At 38.6% G+C, this 14,406-nt stretch overlaps 2 protein-coding genes across 2 annotated transcripts in view; both read left to right on the forward strand.

Annotated features, from left to right (window-relative positions):
* The window catches only part of LOC140138852 (uncharacterized), a 27,396-nt gene extending 22,057 nt beyond the window's left edge, over positions 1–5,339 (forward strand). The window contains 2 exon segments of the mRNA XM_072160632.1: positions 4,433–4,732; positions 4,735–5,339. Coding sequence (XP_072016733.1) covers positions 4,480–4,732; positions 4,735–5,339 — 858 coding nt within the window. The 5' untranslated portion in view covers positions 4,433–4,479.
* The window catches only part of LOC140139255 (uncharacterized), a 99,845-nt gene continuing 90,700 nt past the window's right edge, over positions 5,262–14,406 (forward strand). Inside the window, 1 exon segment of the mRNA XM_072161036.1 lies at positions 5,262–6,180. Coding sequence (XP_072017137.1) covers positions 5,388–6,180 — 793 coding nt within the window. The 5' untranslated portion in view covers positions 5,262–5,387.

Consider the following 14,406-nt stretch of genomic DNA (forward strand, 5'->3'; position numbering starts at 1 on the left):
AATTTTTGAGTAAAATGCAAAAATAGGCACACAATTAGGCAGGGGTGTAGTACCCTTAACGGAGGCCCATCACCCAAACATTCTTAATTTTCAAGTTTATTTTGCTCCAGTGAATTGAAGGACAACATTGGCCAATAGAACAGCATTCAACTTCAGGTGTGGTAAACACCAAAATAATTATGTTCTTGACTACTGTAAAAGTCAATATTTTCGCTTCGCGAGAAGATATTTTCGCGATTTTGAAGATTTTGTCAATTGGGCGAGAATTAAATTTCACGGTTTTGAAATTGATACAATAGCAACCTAATGCAAAAGGTTATTTTCGCGAGTTTTTATTTTCGCGATTTTATGTCCACTCGCGAAATTCGCGAAAATAAAAACCTCGCGAAAATTTCTACTTTTACAGTATTTATATACTGTCTAAATCGAAACATATTGTTATTATTTTTCATTATTGTTCATTTATACGAAGTAGCCTCATCAGCACTTGTGCTGCTCACTCTGAGGGCCCTGTTTAATACATAAAATTGTTCTATAATAATATTTTACAGTACGGTAACACATTATACAAAAATTACATTGAAATTATTTTAAGCTATTATACATAGATTAAACAAAATAAATGGTGTAATAAAAATACATCAGTGAAATGAAAGTTACACAAGAGACTTAATATTCGGTTTGAAAAGGTTCATTGTCATGGATGAACTTTACTCGCAAATCTGCTGGTAGATTATTCCACATAAATATTAACAGCACAGTAATTAAATTAAACATTAATATGAGCTGAGCTTTCACTAAGCTGTTGTGATGTTCAAACAACATTGACATTCAAATAAAAACATTGACAATAGCCGTGTTGAGACGCATGGGTTTACACCCGGCGGAAGGTCGGAGGATGGTTGTGGTAAGCACTATAGCTAAAATAATAGTTTCTCGATCATGAGAGTATGAATGTACTGTGTGCACTGCGTAATGTTGCAAGTTTAGTGGAATGACGTGATCCGCGATCGATTGTGCATGCACAGGAAATGCAGCGCTACCCAAAGCGTGTGTGGTAGGCGTTGTACGCCGATGCAATTGTCATTTGCGTGCCTATTGCGTGTCTCATGATCGAGAAACTATTATTTTAGCTATAGTCGGCGGAAGGTCGTGGGAAATGCTGGAGTAGTGCCAGTGTGAACGCTAGTCGTGATAAGCTCCTCCGGCCTTCCCACGACCGATTTACTCCTGACTTTTGTCAGGAGTAATGCATAAACACGACCTGGTGGGTCGGAGTAGCTGCCCGTGTGAACAAGTATAACACGACCAGTCGGAGTAAGATGACCTTTCACAATGAGCTGGTGACTTTTTGTTTGCTTTTTGGGAACGATCACCATTAAGCAAGATGCAAATAGTGCTTGATGCGATGTTCATCAATGCACCATTTCATACTTTTTCATCATTCTATTTGCCACTGTGCTCCTCGCTGTTGATCATGTTGATGGGCAAACAGTGGTGATGCAAGGGGTAGTATTTAAAAGCAGAAGAACAAATTGCGGCTGACAAAAAAAAAGTAAAACACTGTCAGCAACAATTTGTTTTGATCAATAAATAAACACAAATTTCGTTTGGGCGTTTTGATGATACCCAATCATATTGGAACTCGTGCCACTTGTTGAAAGCAACGACATGTATGCAGCACTGCCACTTTACTTCCAGAAGTTACTCCGAGTATTCAATGGTCCCCTGCGAAGGTTGTGTTAAATTAGTCTGCGAGCCCGTTGTAAAGTAGTTGGAGTAAGCGTGTGTGAACGCTTGCGTGTGAAATTAAGTAAATTCTTTGGAATGCCGGTGTAAATTTACGACGACTAGTACCCACGTCTGAACATGGCTATTATTAACTACTTTGAATATTTGTGACCTGCTCTCATATTGAGCACAAAGTCAACAAAATGACTTTTTGAGATATTTGAAATTTACTTTGTACCAGTCACTATTAGCAGGGAGTGACATCCCATACTGTGATTTCACTGATTTGGTTGTTCCCTTTTTATGTCAAGAACATTGACAATTTGATGATTTCAATGTTAATAGATTGAAAACCCTGATAAGTCAATGTTGGAAAAACATTAGCTTTCACCTGCATTTTTATGGGGTAAAGAGGGGGATCTTATCATGTCTATGTTCGAAACTAAAAAGTGAAGCAAAATTAATACTGATTTCAGAATTATTCCCAATATTCCATGATTTTCTGTTGACACCTATATGTACTATGATTGTTGTGACATACATGTAGGTTCTGTGTGTCAGAATCTTGACACACTTGTCGTGGGTCAGATTTGCTTGCACATGCATACAGCTGTGATGATTCCAAATGAGAGTGAAGGAAATCGGGAATAGACACAAATCACCAGTGACAAATATGAGAAGGCTTATTCACAGTTGCCATAATATGTTATGAATGATGATTTAGGTGAACTGCAAGGTACCGTACATTAACAATGGAGATGAATTTAACTGCCGCACAATATAGTACCCTTATCTGAGCTTAATGGCATTGACATCGTATTTGACACCGGTAGCTTGATGATCATATTGTGTCATTGTTCAAAAGATTCAACCGTGCAACAACGCAATGAACGCATGCAGTAATCACAGAGAAACTAAAGCTTTACATTGAGTACACTACACTGCACAAAATATATGATGCATACATGTGACTGCATGCCATGTTCTATCATTAGTACTGGATATTGTTGCATCCCAAATTACGTTGACATGACTGAGGGACACGAGCTAGTATGATCCAATCTATCAATTAATTACTTGATGGTTAACATTGCCATTAATTTGGGTTATCATTGGTTATTGACTTGTTGGGGGAAAATGCATGGGGATAAGGCAATTGAAGGAAAAGATTCTGTTGTATTATAACAATTGAGCATTAAAGAGGTGGAACATTTGCATGTTTGCCCATTCTTTTGGGAAATGGGACTGTTCTTCATCTTTGGTTATTGGAAACTCAAAATTGAGACCAAAGTTTAGTGAGATCATTGATGTTCTAGAAAAACAGTGACCTTCTACGTAACTTCTCTCTGAAGATTGGCATGATACAGTGAGTGTAAATGTAAGTTAACCAGCAAGGACACTTATGTAAGGGCACTTATTTATATATCTAGCACTGTACGAACATGACAAAAGGTAAAACCATAAATGAGCAGACAAACTTGAATCAACTGGATAAAAATACAGCAGAAGAACAAGAACTGAAGTGGAACCAGCTCATGTACCAGTACTGTACAAGCTGTCACCGTATAGCTTTGTGTACACACACATTATCTAACGTGACATTAACTGATATTAACACCATCATCATTGACGCATACAATGCTTTCCCATGATAATCTCGGGTAAAAAAATTAATATCACCAATATTTTTTGCTGGGAATTAGGCTACAACATTTTGATAAAATTCAGTATGAGCACATGGTGGTGAGCAAAACCAAGGCATTGATTTATTATGTGATCAATAAACAGGGCTGATTTAATATCAAACATATATGCACTTGCACTCTGAGCCAAAATTATCTCATTCCCTATGACAGAGTTCATTACTTCCATTCAACAATCATAAAGTAAAATTTGACCTCGAGTTGTGGAGTATGAGGTTTTGTATCCAACGTATGAAAAGGTCATTGTGTACATGCACTAACATATCGGGGTTAAAGAACTGTGTCTTGGTTGATGAGTATGTAGGCTGGAAGTACAAGTGGCGGGTAAACTACATAAATTTGCAAGGATGCCATCATAGATATAGGAAGCGAGATTCACTCCTGTTGATGATTCCGTTAACATTCCCATCATGTTAAAGTGTATTTGCTGGGAGTTCAAATTTAATGCGGCTACAGGACTGTGTTTTCTGCACATAACAAGTGTATTTAAATTAGGTTGTGTTTGCTTTTAACCTACTGAGTACAGTAATAGTACATGTTCAGACAAAGTGCATAAATGTATGAATGAATCCAAACTAGATTGATACAGGTGTACTGTACAAGTTGGCTTGCATAACTTGTTTGAATTTTATGTGAAGTGTTTCTTTATCTTTAGTAATGTCACATTATTTGTAGGATTCCGACTTGTTTGTTGCATTTACAGCAGTTTTAGCTTTTACAGTAAGAAACAGCTCGCGGGTATTAAGGGCAAGCCTGTGAAAATCAAGCTTTACTGAAAAAGTATGAAAATGGATTTCTTTATAAAAAAAAAAAATATTTTCATGAAGTTTAGGATTTGTATCCCTAAAACATTGAACTCTGCCCTCCTGTCATTCCCTACTCCAAAAATTAACCACCTTGCACCTCCAACTATTCACCTCAATGTGATCAGAGTTTAGCTGTGAAATATTCTATTATGTATGTGACATTAAAATATTTGTATTTATGTTTATTTACAGGTCAGGGGTCATCAGATTCTCCAGAGAGTGCTTGACCAATGTGAACCATGATGGACGGTACTCAGGGGATGTCCTCTGCTGTTACCATGGATATTAATCTAGGAAAACACTCGGAGGTCCCGCCTGGGATGCCGGCTGCTGTCCAACGCAGCTCCTCTTTGGATAGCATGCAACCACCATTGTTGCCGCCGGTATCCACCAACAACTTTCCCATCCCAGTTCCTACATGCACTCATATCACCTACTCCATGTCAAATATTACCAGCTCCATGTCTAATTACACACCGGCAGCCGTGCAGCGAGTCGCAGCTTGCCGCTTTTAGATTCAGCTCCCGAACTTCCTCCAGAAATATTAGCACAGATCACTGAACGCACCACGGGTCCAGGCAACGAAAATACGGCGGATGGGTTGTCGATGGACCAAAACGACACCGGTCAAGGAGTGGGGATGATGCAGCGGGAATATGCGGTGCAGGATGGTCGGAATTCAGCAGCAGGGATGACACATAACACGGGTATGGGACCTAACGGGGGAATGGGCAATGCAGGGGTAGTACCTCAAAGTCCAGGGATGGTACCACAAAGTCCAGGGATGGTACCGCAAAGTCCGGGAATGGTACCACAAAGTCCAGGAATGGTACCACAAAGTCCGGGAATCAACAACCAAGGCATGGTGCAAAGTCCGGGAATACAGAGTCCGGGAATACCAAGCCCGGGTATGCAACCATTGAACTTGAGCCAGTCGGCAACAGACGGAAATAAACAACTCTTACATGTACATCAGGCTTTCTTCCCGCCGTCGGGACCTGGAGTCGTTGGCAGACCAGTTAGACAACCAAGGAACTATATGCCTCCCATAAGTGAATTCAGCTACCAGACAACACGGTTTCCCTTCCGGCCCCACTGAACCGATTACGTACAGCGGATTTCCCCACAGTCCACGGCAAATCTTGGCATGCCTAATGTCACTCATGCAGGTAAAATCGAAGGATACGGGTTTCTCAGCGGCGATAATGCACCACAAATCATCAATGTGTCGCAAGGGATGGGAGGTGGGTTTCTGCGTCCACCACAAATGTTTATAACGAGGCCTGTCAAACTAGACTCAGATCAACATCAGAAAACTGTACAACGATCTCTCGGTGTGCCGGTAGATCAACAGGACAATAACAATGACAAATCTTCACCGAACATGCAGGCCATTTCAGAACATGTACCAGGTTATCTGTCCGTCGATAAAGGTATGTTACCGCTCTCAGTTAATGTCACTACTGCCTTCGCCGACCAACACCAGGAGAACAGTCCAGCGTCGTTATCACGGCAAAGTAACAGTCCGGCACTACTACGATTTAAAGCTCTTGCATCGGATCAGATGCTGAGCATGTTGAACTATAACGAAGAACAATTGTTACAAGAGGGCGGTCTAATTACAGATGATAATTTCTTGATACCGGCAGGGCAGCGTTTGCCGGACGGCGCCAATCTTCCAGGGATGGACTCGAATCCGGCAAGCGTGAACAATGAAACATTTGACTTGTTTGAAAGCAACCCAGGCGATGTAGATGATGCGCCCAGTTACATGGCAGACTCTTTGTCCCCGCCCCAGCCCTTGAGTGTGGATTCGGAAACGGTAACTAGCAATGTTGCTAATACATGTAGTGATAGCACCAGCGTGGCAAATTCCTCGCGTGTTGTTATGACTAGGGACGGACCCTCTGTTGTTTTTAGCAACCAAATATCTGTACCAGGTAAGTCCAATTATAAAACCAACTTTTAATTTCACTTGAAAATGTGCATGCTGTTTGATAATAATTTTGGAATAAGGAAATTTCAGTGAAATCCAGAAGGCAGGATTCTACTCAGTAAGGCAGCAATCAACAATCCAGTCAAAGGAATCAGGGGTCATCTGAAGATGGAGGTAAAGGTTTGGGCTGAGGTTGGGTGTGCGTTATTAACGTTGATCGTAACCATTTTTTTTACAATTTTTATGAAAGAAGTTGTAGACCCTAAGTTATATTACGGTACCTGTTATTCACGGTTGGAATTGGAGAAATACTGCTCCTAAAATATGGATGCTAATTCAGTATGCCCAGGTAATTTTAAATTTATCAGCAAAGGTAATTTCAAAGCAAATTTCAAATTTATCAGCTTTGAAAAAACAAAAACTTTTGAACTTTAAAAATTGTAACTTTTTAAAAATTTAATTTAATTTTTTTTTATTTTTAGGAGCATTATTTCTCCAATGCAAAACTAGAATAACATTAACAAGTAATAAGGGTCTACAACTTCTTCTTTTTCAATTTTTGTAATTTTTGTTGTTGAAAAAATTATGCAATTGCACCCAATACACGCAATTGCGGCCACAAATACTGTTTTTGATGCAGGAGGACACTGGAGTGCTTGTGGAAACCCGCGACTCTGCGAGAGTTGTGTAGGTATAGAAATTGTTGTATTTTAGTGGAAATGATCAGCATAATGTTCCAAAGATCATTTCAAGGTTATCACATATTTAAAAAAAAGTAAACATAAGGCAAAATAAGTTGTGAGGCGACATAAAGAATGGTTTGAAGGAAACATATTTTATGATATATGGACAGACATGTTTGTCAATTTCCAGGGATTTCCCTTTCTGTATACTTTTCTCATTCTAGTAAAATAACAATTTGCCATAAAGATGTCTTGCAGGAGAAACGGCTTTCTGAATCCAAGCTTGCTGTGACCGCATAGTGGTTCAAATCTATTGCATTCTGTTAGATGCAGATGATTTCCAAATCAGGCGACCTTTGTGTGTGTTGATATTTTTGTGAAAATCATGTTAAATACAAAATGTATGACCAAAAAAGTCGTATCTGGGAGTTGTTAACTTCACAATCTTAGAAGCTCTATCTACCAAATTGGTGAAAATAGAAGTCTGGCAAAAATGACCACTTGATAATACAGTATGGATGCTTGTTATGACTGCACATGTCGACACTGTGTGTAAGCTATTTAATAATAATTTAAGTAGTATTCCACATGTGTGCGATGTCTCAAAATCTAGAGGATCGCCCTCTCAAGTTACATTGCAGCATCTGTACAGCAATTTAGTATTGTAGCTACTATGTTTTGATTTGGGATGCAGGTGTGTTTTAGAGATAAGATGCAAAAAGCGGTATATCCATTTTTCACAATTTGAGATGTATGTATAGGTGTATATCAATAGTATTGCAGATTCCATGTTATGACTTCGGATGCAAGTGATTTTGAGTCGGGCATAGAAATAAACAGACCCTTTTTACACAGAGCCTGAAGTCGACTTTGAACTTGACTTCGTTTGTGTGTAAACATGATCGCTGCATTTTGAACTCAATTTCTGTGTAAACAGGGTCTTAATTTAGTCTTTCCAGGAACTCCCAACCATTTTGAGCAAGTTATCTGTGAGTTATAACTGTTTGTTCAACATTATGGGTGGTTTAAGCTTTTACGTGCTCAAAAATAGCCCTTTGGATGCACTAATTTGTGCATAGTAACAAATACAAAATGACAAATGCAGCAATTTTGGTGACAATTTTTTGCATGATGCAAGTTATCCCAATTCATTTTCTGGGAACTGAGTTCCGTTCCGTTTCCTTCCCAACATAAGCCGTTAATGAGCGAGGTGAAGTAAACAGGATTAAGTGCCTTGCCCAAGGACACAACATGTGAAAAGCGATGTTCCATTCCATTTGCGTGTTGCTGAAAGTGTCTGTGACTAAAATATAAAATATTATCCTCATTTTACACGTAGGTTGCTTTTGGAGTGAACAAATCCTGATTTGTGATGACTAATCACTGAGAGTGCCTAACTTCAATTCGCTGTAGAAGTAGTGATGTAACAGGATTAATTACCATAGCGATGAGTCTACACTATTTATGAACGTATTGCCCCACACTATTTGCCAATCACATGGTCATCTCAAAACAAGGTTCTATCCGCAAAGTGTTTGCGGTGTGTGCATACGCCTGTCAAACACATGCTTTCATTAAAAAGCCGTCTGGCAAAACAAAAATGTTCATCATCTGCACATGTGTTTGCAAGGAGAACCTCGTTTTGGTAGTGGCAGATCTGTGCAAAGGGCGAATAGCAGGCTGCACTCATCACCTGTGTACATATGCACTGTGCAATCATAGATTGAATATGACACTGTTCATTTTGAAGATGCTAAGCTTACAGGTGCGAGTGATCAGCATGATGTGAAATTTATGTAGAATTACAACCCAGGTCTTTATGATCCATGTTCTTTGATAATCTATGTGCAATGCAGAGGAACAGCTTAATGGCTAGTGCAGGGCAATACATTAAAAAATAGTGTAGTAGACCCATCCCTATAATAATTAATCCCGTTACGTCACTACTTCTACAGCGAATTTATTTTACTGATACCAGGATGTTTTGAATAAAATTATGGCAGAGTAACAGGAGTATATGGTGGCTTACCGGTTTTAAAGTGCTTATAAATAAATAAATAAATTTCGGAATTTATATAGCGCATTTTTCCAGAGGATTCAAAGCGCTGCAATTGCGCTGCGTGGTGAATCATCACAATCAGATCGCATCAACTAGGCTGGTTGCAGCCGAACCTGGCGCAAACCTATCCACACTTAGATTGTAACATCCACCCATTTTCTGCAGCTCCACAAATTCCATTGGGTGAAGGAAGTTTTTTGATAACCAAACAACTAATCACCGATTTTGAAAGCAGGATGAAACCGGAGATCCCGGAGAAAACCTGTGAGAGCAAGCATGGATCAGGATAAACCAAGTGCACATACAGGCCTTGGGTACGGCCGGGGCTTAAACATGGGACCTCAGTGGTGCAAGGCGAGGGAACTACTGCTTGGACCCGTAATACTATGGTCGCAAGTTCAAGTCACATCATGGCCAATGTGTTGTATCTTCTATGTAAGCCTGTGAACTTACCCAGGTGTACTGGCAGCCCTCGAATTAAGGATCTGAAGGGGCACGGCAACTTTTTTAGGGCAAGTTGATAATTGCCGTGGATTTTCACTGAAAAGGCAAGGCAGCACGGCAATTTGTAATATTTCAAAAGGGCATCAAGGCAACTGTTGAAAATTTGAGAAGGGCACCAAGGCAATTTTTCAAAAGTGAATAGATGCAAATTACCGCCACTGAATTCGACACCAAAGTAAAATTCGACTCACAACTTTGCACTAAAACTAACCTGATTGCTTAAAAAGCCTGCTTTATAATACAGTTTAATTAACTTAAATTTTGCGATCCCTAGTTCTGAGCTGCAAAACTGACTCGAAATGTAGCGATGAAACAGCTGTAACTTTGGTAATAATATTGATCAAATTCGCCGGGATAAAAACTATTTTGTGCAAAACATATCTAGAGATGGGCTCACATGTACAAGATAAGACGATACCGGAAGGGTATCGCCATCGGGAAGTCAATGCCTTGATAATCGAGAGAACAATTGATTTGCCCAGCGCTCAGATTTTGTTCACGACATCGACACGAGGTCGAGCAGGCGAGCTTTAGTTACTAACAGCATTTCTGATTGGTCGATAGTACGTTGAAGGTATTTCTCTGACCAATCGAGAAAATGAAGTCAGATTTCTAGTAACCAGATAATGTATAAGCCGATGTGATTGGCTGAATATATAATACGTAGGGGTAATGAATATTAATTCACAACAAACTATTGTGTATACTGTGATTGATAGCTGGGTTACGATGCTCAAAATAGCGATCGTGTTCAAGATTTTCGATTTAATTTTCCACAATTTTGGTGGGATTTAACCAGTACTTGTTAATGATTTTATAATGAAGGGGCAGGGCTGGCGGCTAGGGCACCCACGGCAACTTCATTTAGGGGCACGGCAAGTGACTGCCGTCGGTAAAGGACATATTTTGAGGGCATTGCGGCAATGGGGGTGGGCACCCACGGCAATATGCCGTCGGTGCCGTGTGTTAATTCGAGGGCTGTGTACTGGCCTATGCTGGGAAGGTAAACAGACTTGTTGCAGCAACATTATACATACATATGAGTCTAGCCCCAAGTTGCTTTAAAGAGACCAGCACTTCGGCCTGTAAACACAATTTAACACAGTCATGGACCGTTACCTAGTTACAGTACTAATCATTTAGAGGGAGTCTGTAAAACTACCACAATCAAGCTGAGCCATAAGCCAGGCTTTTTTAACCACATGAGAACAACCCGCTGATAGGCCAAAAAGAAGTTTTCATTATCAATTGGCCCAATCAGCAACATTGTTAGAATAATTTCACCACACAAAAAAAATTGGGGTGAATTATTTGCAAAGCTCCATTCTGATTGGTGATTAAAGTGCAAATATCATGTAATTGACCAATCAGAGCCAATGTTAGATTGACAGGTAGTGCTCAGGGGGTTAATGCAGTGAAACAAGAGATGGAGATTGTCGCACTTCACTTGCACAGACAAAATAACCGTTAAACCGTTGACGCTAGTTATTGTTCATACTTGAGGTAATAATTCATCACGCTTACAATATGCTGTTTTTACTATCAAATGAGTGACATTCAAAAGTAGAGTTCATAAAAATAATTTTATGAAGCGGTTGTGCATATGTGCAGCGACTGGCCAGTGACTGGACTATCATTGAGAACAAGGCGCAAAAATATATATTTGATTGCAAGGGCTATTTTGAATAGAACAATTAGCAAGCCAATACGTTGGTACACGCAAATTGCATTGTGGTCCTGAAATTGCAAAGAGCGATGGTATGCAGAGTACATGACAAGTTAGAGTTTACTTATAAAGAAGCAGTGATTTTATGTCAATATAGTTCACTTTCATGTTTATATAAAGCGTGCACATTTTTGACCCATTAAAAAAAATTTGATGAAAATGTTGGTAAAATGTACGCAATTTTCATTAAATTTGGTATAGCCATGGGTCAAATTTTCTTGGGAAATTGGTCGAGTATATGGATGGATCCTCTTTTAAATTCTCATCGGCACACCCCTACTCAAACTAGACTTAAGAACCCCCTCTCCCTATGTGTGCACATTCAAGAATGCTCCCACACATATATCCATGACATGATGTGACTGAGAAGAGAGTTCGTAAGACTCTAGTAACACCAGTTCCGTTATTCCGTATGGTACTTTCACATTTTCAAAACATCAAACACATTTTCATGCATTAATAAATGATGCTAGCCTGCAAAATTCGCAAACTATTATCATAATTCACACTTGTACAGTGCAAATCTACAGGTCGTACTTGGACTCTTAGTTGATACCATGCCGTCAGCATGATAGTACTATACAGAAGCTCAGTGCAGTTTGCTAGGGCAATCGATGTGTTTCTGTGTGTGTGTTTATGCCTTCATTGTACACAGCAATTCGCTGTGGCATTAGCCTGGAGGGGGTTACTCGACCTTTTTTGGTGCAGAGGGCGTGTAAGCAGCTTTAGAAGTGGGATTGAATGGATTGATTTTTCAGCTCAAAATGTTATTTTTAAATTCCTCTGTGCATAGTGTCATATGATATTGAGTTGCTAAGGTCAGAAATCCGATCAAGTTAAGAAATTTTTTATGTTTGTCATCTTGGTAGCTGTGTTTGTAACATGATAAATTGAAGAAAGTGCTGGATATCAGTTTTCCTGATAAACATCTTGCCTATTTTAATAACAGGTCTAATTATATTTTTTGAAAATCCATTGCATAACTATAATCAGGTCTCGTAATAAGCGAGAATTATTCCGGTACTGCATGTGCCAATAAAGTCCCAATTTACAGCCATGTAAATTCACAAAAGCGTGTGTCAATCATAAAAAACTGCCCAGCTGTGTGTTTACGCCATTATGTATTACAATGTTATGAATTCTGCCGTTTACAAGCTGATCTTCATAGTATTGTGCTTTTGGTTCCAGGGATAAAAATATTTTTTAAATGCAGACAACAACAAAAATTATGCAAAAGACATTTCTTTTTAATTTTGACTACAAGGGGGGGTCATTAATTGTTTGGTGGGTGAGCCCACATTTTCTGTGTTGGATGTAGAAAATTGGACATTTTGTACAGGTGTGTCTGCAACAAAAAAATGTACGTCCGCAATGACATGCATTGATAAATATCATCCAAAAGAGAGCCTTTTCTTTGATTATTTCAACAAAGTCAACATTGTCAACAAACTTAAAAGTTTTATATGGTCATACAGTTTGAACAGATCTTGCTGTAAACACAAGAAGTCTTGAAATATTTTTTTCTGCGTGCACGTCTGCAATGGAGGATTTTTGAAGCCTATCACAGAAATTAAAATGGCTATGCAATGAATAGGAATGATAGTTTTACTATGGATACATATGAAATACATACAAAAAATGAATTTAAGGTTGTGATCACTGTTGTGATTTGGTAGTTCACAGCATCTTACGAATGGTAGTGAGCTTTGGCAAAACCTGCATTGCTCAATTCATAGCGAGCGTGTAGAAGAATTAAAATATCACAAATATACTTTTATAGGTGCTGCGGTTCTTGAGTTACGTTGTAAAGAAAGGGCTGAAACAACAACACTTTTGTAAAACGTACATAACCCATTAACAACAATAAATTAAGCAAGTTTGCAAAGTATACGATTTGTAGAATGAACTTTTGCAAAACATCAAGGTGTTAATTTCCAATAAGATATTGATCTAGATAATAAAAATCGATTTTTAGGTTGCTTCGACCAACAATACATCATCTACCCTTAAGGGGGTACTACACCCCTGCCCAATTTTGTGCCTATTTTTGCATTTTTCTCAAAAATTGTAGCGCATTGGTGACAAGTAAAATATGTATTTTATATGGGCAAGGACTACAATTACTGCACTGAAAGTTTAGCAACTCAAGGCAAGTAGTTATTGATTTATTGATCAAATATTGGTTTTCCCTCATTTTTGACTGTAACTCCACAACTGTTGTCTGTGTTGAAATAAAATTTCCAGCACAGTAGTTGTAGTCCTTGCCCCTATAATATACATATCTTATGTGTCACCAATGTGCTATAATGTTTGAGAAAAATGCAAAAATAGGCACAAAATTGGGCAGGGGTGTAGTACCCTTAACAGAAAGCAATTAGTAGAACATTAAGTGAGACCCTCAAAGTGTCCAAAATGTACATCCACACTTAGAATTGTCCTTTTCTTTATGTTGAATGGCAGCATATATATCTACTACTTTGTTTTGAAAATATCAAGATTTAATTCACAATACAGTAAATAATAAATTCCCTGTGGCGCTTATTAAGTCAAAAATGGTACCTGGGATGACACAGAAAAGTAGTGCGGGTGCTGACTGGAAATGCAACATAGGCGATGAGCTATCTACTTTGTAATTACAAACCAAAATTGGTCCTTCCCCTCCAAAAATGAACAGTATATTTAATGAATAGGTCCTTCCCCTTTATGCCTGCAGATGACTTGCATACTAAATGGGAGTGCAGCATAGACCAAGACATTTTTGTGTGTATGAAAATTGTGTACCTAAATTGGTACAAGAATATTATAATTGTTGAAAATTCCACACCGCATTAACAGATTTTTGTCAGAATCACAAAAATATTTGCTGCAAAAAGTGTACAAATAATTCTTCCGCTTTTAAAATTATTCAGTAGTCGAAGCAATTAGTATGTATACCTAAAATATTACTGGGTATTATGATGATGGTTTGCGCAGGGGAAATAATTAAATCGTTTATTAAATGCACCGATGACAATACGCCAATGCTGGTTGCCTTATCAGGTAGCTAGACCTTTTGCTGTTTCATGCGGGGCTACTGAAATAGTGGTCAAAAATTGCTATGAAAAGATCCACAAAATTTATAATTGATGCATTTATTGGAAGAGATTAAGGGCCATATCTCACAAATAAAGCAACTCTTCTCATAATTTCTTTTATGCATTTCTTTATTTTATTTATAATATTTCCATGCAAATGCTATTCGGAAATGATCATTATTTC

Source organism: Amphiura filiformis, chromosome 18 (genome assembly GCF_039555335.1).
Source record: "Amphiura filiformis chromosome 18, Afil_fr2py, whole genome shotgun sequence".
NCBI classification, from domain to species: Eukaryota; Metazoa; Echinodermata; class Ophiuroidea; order Amphilepidida; family Amphiuridae; genus Amphiura; species Amphiura filiformis.